Source organism: Cynara cardunculus, assembly GCF_001531365.2.
Source record: "Cynara cardunculus var. scolymus isolate 2C chromosome LG 2, CcrdV1, whole genome shotgun sequence".
In the NCBI taxonomy this organism is placed as follows: Eukaryota; Viridiplantae; Streptophyta; class Magnoliopsida; order Asterales; family Asteraceae; genus Cynara; species Cynara cardunculus.
Genome location: NC_037529.1, coordinates 67,030,526 through 67,037,336, shown reverse-complemented (window position 1 = coordinate 67,037,336; position 6,811 = coordinate 67,030,526). Strand labels below are relative to the sequence as shown.

Below are 6,811 nucleotides of genomic sequence, written 5' to 3'. Positions count from 1 at the left end.
AAAATCAAACTTATTAACAAACCACAAACACGAAAGTCATAATTTACTCAATTACATATATTTTAAAAAATGGCCTATTATGTTTGTTATATTTAGGTTCGAAAATATTTGTTTGAATTAAGGCATTGTTTGACAAACATAAGATAATTTATTTTTTTGGTATATGTTTGGATGAACATAAGTTAGTTTATAAACCAACTTAGTGAAAAGCTAGTTAAGGATAGCTTATTGTCACTTTTTTCAATTATAACTCTGAAATATATTAATTAACATATTATATTATTTAATTTTTTTTAACATCTGGTTTATATTAATTACATATTATATAAATATATTATGAAATGTTAAATTTTTATTAATTTTTAAAATATCTTTTTTGACCATTTTATATTTTTTCAATTAATTTATCAGTTAGTTTTTATCAAATGTATTTAATTTATCAATTAAATTATTAACCATCAGCTAATTTATCAGTTATCAGTTAATTTATTAATAAGAAAATTTGCACCATAAATGATATACGTAATAAATAAAGAAAGAAAAGGGTAATAGGAATAGGATCCATCCATCTAAGCAATTACAACCGCAAACCCACCCCAAAAGATTCGGGAAGACCTAACCCAAATCACGATCCAATTCCATCTCATTCCACCTCCCAAATCGGGGTTTTTCCTCGGGTTCTCAGTTCCATCCAGATCCTCCTCTCTCAACACTAACCCTACCGGATCATCCAATCGGACTCTGCCATACACCAACACCCACAACCTTTCTTTACCCGCTGCAAAAAGGTTCGAATCTCTTTCTTTATTTCTCCCCCTCTATTTCTCCTTTTTCTTATATCTCCAGCTATTATGGTTTTACACTATAGATTATGCAATTTTGGGTGATGGGGTTGGTTTCTTTGTGTGTTTCATGTGATCATGGAGAATTTCTGTTTATATAGCAAGTACCCATTTGTTCCTAGAAGTAGTTAATCTTTGAATTTTGGATTCCGATTCATATCGAACCTCTTTTTCCTTTTTGCATAATTTAAAGGATAAGTACGGTAATTGTTCAGAAAGAAGAACTCAGGAATAGGATAATTTGTGTTAAGCATGCAAATATTGAAATCAATTTCATTTTTGTCTTTTGCAATCGAAGGAAGAAGCATCTGTTGGAGGGGCTAATCAAATATAGAGTTATTAACTGTTTGTGCTTTGTAATTTTTGTTATGCTGCAAGATTTATGAAACTGGCATCCTATGCTGTTATAGCAGTGAAAATACAAAGCTGCGATCGGGATAATTATTTGAAATAGTGGTTATAGCGGTCCAAAATAGTAGTTGATATAATATTTCTTAGAATTATATATATATATATATATATATATGTGTGTGTGTGTATGCATACATAAACATATGATATGCATGGGTTAAAAATATAGTTTCAACATCAAAACATCAACTTAAACAAGTTTCACAGAACAAAATAAGCAAAGTGTTCATAAACGTGCTAATCGCAAGCAATAGGTTTAGCATCCAAGTCAACATCATCTAATATATTCACTTCTTCGTCTGGGCTAGCTTCCCAATCTTCCCCTTCATCTCCAACGTGATCATCATCATCATCATCCCTATAGCACTCCCTTGTTGTACTTGGCCCAACTTGCTAAAGAGGCCCAAGCTAAAATATCGGAATAATGGTCCGCAATTCACCTCAAATAGTGGTCAAATATCGGTCAATTGCACTGCTATACCTTAGTCTGCAATCCGCTATTGCAGTGCAATCGCTTTGCAATTAACAGCATAGCTGGCATCACATTCAGAACGATTGAAGTCGTCTGATAGGGCTTTGTGTGTGTGTGTTTCTCTTATCATCATGCTTGAAAGTGAAATACCCTTTTGTTTCCAAGAATTGTATCCTCCTTGATTTTGGATTCCAAATGAGTTTTTACAGATCCAAATTTCTGTAAAAAGCATATCAAACTTTATAATAAGTACTACAAATAAAAGGGTTGGCATCGGAATTTATGTTTGGTGGTGCTATACTTATAAAGATCAAGAGTTTAAAAGCACATTTTAAGTGTTGATGTTGTCTAAGGGAGTTGTTTTCTGTGTGTATGTTGTGATTGTGATTTATAGCAGTTTTAATGTTGACATAGCAACCAACCAAAGAAGGGTTTAGCTTTTCGGATTTGTTGAACTGAAGTTTGTGAGTGTATAGTCTCTTAGGGTGCGTTTGGTATGCAGATTGGAATTGATGGGCAAGAGTGAGGTAGGTGGGTTAAAGAATTGTGGAAGATTTTAGGGTTTTAATTTGACATCAGTAGTTTAGTAAATTTCCCATTTCCCTGATTGTTGTTCTACTTATTTTGGTGGGACAAAAACAAAATCCATTTTTGTCCCACTTAGGGATAGGGATGGCAACGGGGCGGGGATGGGGCGGGGTTTGCAATCCCCGGCCCCGGCCCCGGTTTATATAAATAGTCCCCGGCCCCGTCCCCGGTCAACTTTCGGTCAACCCCGGTCAACCTCCGGTCAACCCCCGGTCAACACCCGTTTTAGCCCAATTATATATATCACTTATAAGCCCAAGTCCATAATAAATCTAAGCCCAATTATATATATCACTTATAAGCCCAAATAATAAAAATGTTTAATATTTATATATATACCGGGTACGGGGCGGGTCGGGGGATACAATACCCGGCCCCGGCCCCAACCCCAGTTTGCCTCTACCGGGGATCCCTGGCCCCGGCCCCGGTACCCGTTTTAGCGGGGAATCCCCGTCCCCGTCCGGGTCGGGTGAACCGGGTTCCCCACCGGGTCGGGCCAAATCACCATCCCTACTTAGGGATCATTTACTAAACACTTACCTTGGTAAGCGCTTACCGGTTCAATTACTTTATCGGGTGAATATAACAAGAACCGAGAATCTTATCCAGTAAGAAGGAAGGCAAGGATCAAGAGTCTTATCCGATAAGTGAGGCTGATGACTCTTACCCATAAGCACTTACCTTATTATAAATGCTTACCATTAATCCAGCTTGATGGCTGAAAGTGTTACCCCATAAGGTAAATGAAAGTGGTGACTCTTGCCAATATGCATTTGGTAAACGGCCCTCGGTCTTGCCTAGTCCCAGTTTAATTGTTGCACCGAACGTGGGACAACAAGGTTTTATTTTGTTTTGTTTTGTCATTCATTGTCTCACGTACCAAACGCACCCTAAAGTTGACTAGAGTGTGTGTTTGTTTTTCTTAGTTGCCTATACTATGAAAATTACTAAATAATTCCTCTCCATAAATGAATGTGCTATAAGCATTGGATCTTTATGATTTCTGTGTTTCAACTTGGAGAGAATGGAAGGAGATTGGATGTCTACTATCTCATCTCATAGTAGATGCACATTTTGGGCCTGTTTGTTAACTTAATGAGCTTAATGAGACTCACATCTTATTCGGTCAGCTCTACATGGCTGTTTGATAGTGGCTTAATAATAAAGAAAGTAGCTTATTTGGTAAAGCTTTTAGGAGGAGCTTTATGCCAAAAGCCAAGCTTTTACCATACATGTCACTTCCAAGTTCCAATTAAAAAACATGCTCCTTCCATCTATGAAAAAAACCCTCCAAAATTATACAGATAGATTAATCCACACAAACAATTTTATCCATAAAGGACTTAATGAAAAACCAACCAAACAATCCCTTTGTGGCTCTTTTGATCTACCATTTTTCTAGTTTATATAAAATGATGAAATGGGGCATGTTATACTGCTTTTAACTGAGGCATGTCAGATGAAGGTCATTGAGCTAAAAATAGGTTTAAGAAGGTCAATGATCTTAATTGAAAACTCAATTAAGGTCATTTATTCAAAGGACCTTGTAAATGCTAGCATGCATATCAAGAGATCGTTCGAGTTTGCTCTTTATGTTAGATTTTCGCACAATCATTATGTTTATCGATGTTTTGGAACAATATATATGTATATAGAATTTGTTTCGGGATTGTTACTGAAATCATAATTTTGCATAATCTTATAGAAAGTATGCTGATATATTTGTCAATCAAATAGGTTTCTTTATATCAAGTTTATGTGATGGAAATACAAAATGACACTCCTGCTAAGAAACCAAAGAGGTTGACTTCTGTTGTATGGAATCACTTCGAGAGGGTCAGAAAGGCGGACGCTTGTTATGCCGTGTGTGTACATTGTCAAAAGAAGCTTAGCGGATCAAGCAATAGCGGAACTACTCATTTGAGAAACCATTTGATGCGGTGTTTAAAGCGATCCAATTTTGATGTTTCACAAATACTTGCAGCGAAAAGAAAGCGAAAAGAAGACGTTGTTAGTATTGCAAATGTCAACTACGATGAAATGCAAAGAAAAGATGAAACGATCGTGCCCATTTCCTACAAATTTGACCAAGAACCGAAGATGGAAGACGCCATTAACCTTGGAAGCATTAGATTTGATCAAGATCGGAGCCGGCTGGATTTGGCCCGCATGATCATGCTACATGATTATCCGCCGTCTATGGTGGAACACGTTGGATTCAAGATTTTCGTCAAGAATCTTCAGCCGATGTTTGAAGTTATGACCACTAGTGTGATTGAGTCCGATTGCTTAACTATCTATGCGAAAGAAAGACAGAAGGTGTTTGAATTGGTTCGTACTCTAAATGGAAGAATTAGTCTTGCTGTTGGTACGTGGTCGTCACCGGAGAACGTCGAGTATTTGTGTTTGACGGCAAATTATATCGACGAGCATTGGAAGTTGCAGAAGAAGCTGTTGAATTTCTTGACGTTGGATTCTTCTCAAACAGAAGACGCCCTATCTGAGCTAGTCATAAAGTGTTTGATGGATTGGGATGTTGATCGTAAGTTGTTCTCGATGACGCTTGACGATTGCTTCACGTATGACGATATAGCCTCGAGAACGAAAGAATGGGTCTTGCAGAACCGACATCTTTTAAAGAATGGCGATCTGTATGACATGAGATGCGCTTCACATCTTGTGAAATCCCTTCTTCAAGATGCCATGGAAGCACTTAAAGGCGTGACGGAAAAGATTCGAGAAAGCATTCGGCATGCTAAAAGTTCGCTAACAACACAAGGGAAACTTGACGAGTTTGCTCAACAGGTCGGGATTAACACCGAGAAGCGGTTATTTGTCGACAATCCGTTGAGATGGAACTCGACGTATCTTATGCTTGAAGCCGCGTTAGGATACCGGGGTGCTTTCTATTTACTTCAAGAACATGATTCAACCTACACAACGGTTTTATCCGAAGAAGAATGGCAGTGGGCAAGCTCCGTTACCTCGTATATGAAACTTCTCGTCGAGGTTACAAACGTGTTTTCACAAAGCAAATATCCGACCGCAAACATATATTTCCCAGAGATATGCGATGTTCACATCCAGTTGATCGATTACTGCAAGAGCCCAGACGATTTCGTTAGTTCTCTTGCCGTAAAGATGAAGAGCAAATTCGACAAATATTGGAACAAGTGCGGTTTAGCTTTGGCGATAGCTGCGATCTTGGATCCCCGATTCAAGATGAAGCTGGTAGAGTATTACTATAAACAGATATATGATGCCGAAGCTCCGGAACGCATACGTGAAGTTTCCGATGGTATCAGGGAGCTTTTTGACGAGTACTCTATCGAGCCAACTTCGCTTGATGATGATGAATCGGCTGAAGCTGGCAGTGGCTCACTTGGAACCAGTAATGTAACCAGGGACCGGTTACGAGGATTCGACAAGTTTCTTCACGAAACTTCGCACCACCAAAGCGGGATTTCGGATCTCGACAAGTATTTGGAGGAACCCGTGTTTCCAAGAAACTACGATTTCAATATCTTAAATTGGTGGAAAGTTCATACGCCGAGATACCCGATCTTGTCCACGATGGCACGCGATATTTTGGGCGTTCCTGTGTCTACGCTTTCATCGGAGCTGGCATTCAGCACAGGCGGTAGATTGCTCGATAACCATTTGAGATCGGTTGATCCCGACATCCGACAAGCTTTGATTTGTGGCCAAGATTGGTTGCGAATGGAACCCGAAGGTACTTATTGAACCAATCATTCTCTCTGTTAGGCCATGTTTGACAACCATAAACCAGCTTATTTTTATTGAAAAAGCCCTCTTTAGTTAGAAATAAGCTAGCTTTTTAAAACGTTCCCAAACTTCAAGGGAATTTTTCAATTTTTTCCAATTATGCTCTTAAGATTTTTCCAATGAATTTTTCAACATACCATTTATCAGCTAAAAGCCAGTTTATTTGCTTTTCGGTTAACAACTAACTTACGAGCCATCATCTTCACACTGACACTTAACTTTTGACTTGTTGTATCAGATACGAGTAGCTCGAGCCTCTCCGTTGTACCCCTTGCCATTGAATTGACGTAGTTTTGAATCGGGTATGATTTGTTACACACGATCGGTGTTTTATCGTGTACGAAAACCGTGATGTTGATGATTTATATGGTTTGTTTTTGATTGAAGGTTGATCAAACACAGCAGGATTTCAATGGAGAATTACTGTAGCAGTAAAATGGTAATTAGGGCTTTGCATTTATCATCAACCCTTCAAAAAGAAGGGAACCAAAGTAATTTATATATATATATATATATATATGGTGACTAAATGCACAATTGATAGATAGAGTTTATTTTTTTCTTGATTTGGAATTTTATTATTGTCTTTTTAAACTTGTAATTTGATGGATTTTTATTTAAATGGGTCTTTTTTTATTATTATGCATTTATTTATGTTGTGTATTTAAATTGCCTCTTTTAAAACCATAAGTGTGGTACCTGATTGATTTGA

At 37.7% G+C, this 6,811-nt stretch overlaps 1 protein-coding gene across 1 annotated transcript; it reads left to right on the top strand.

Moving 5' to 3' along the window:
• The first annotated feature begins 651 nt into the window (after positions 1-651).
• On the top strand, positions 652-6,571 carry LOC112507758 (zinc finger BED domain-containing protein RICESLEEPER 2-like). Its single transcript, XM_025112451.1, has 4 exons — positions 652-788; positions 4,051-6,046; positions 6,338-6,401; positions 6,487-6,571. The coding sequence occupies exons 2-3, from the start codon at positions 4,075-4,077 to the stop codon at positions 6,388-6,390; spliced, it is 2,025 nt and encodes a 674-aa protein (XP_024968219.1). The 5' UTR covers positions 652-788; positions 4,051-4,074; the 3' UTR covers positions 6,391-6,401; positions 6,487-6,571.
• The last annotated feature ends 240 nt before the right edge of the window (positions 6,572-6,811 follow it).

Coding starts and splice junctions, on each gene's coding strand:
- LOC112507758 (XM_025112451.1), top strand. CDS start 4,075: ATGGAAATACAAAATGACACTCCTGCTAAGAAACCAAAGAGGTTGACT. Junction 6,047..6,337: donor GTTGCGAATGGAACCCGAAG/GTACTTATTGAA, acceptor TTGTTGTATCAG/ATACGAGTAGCTCGAGCCTC.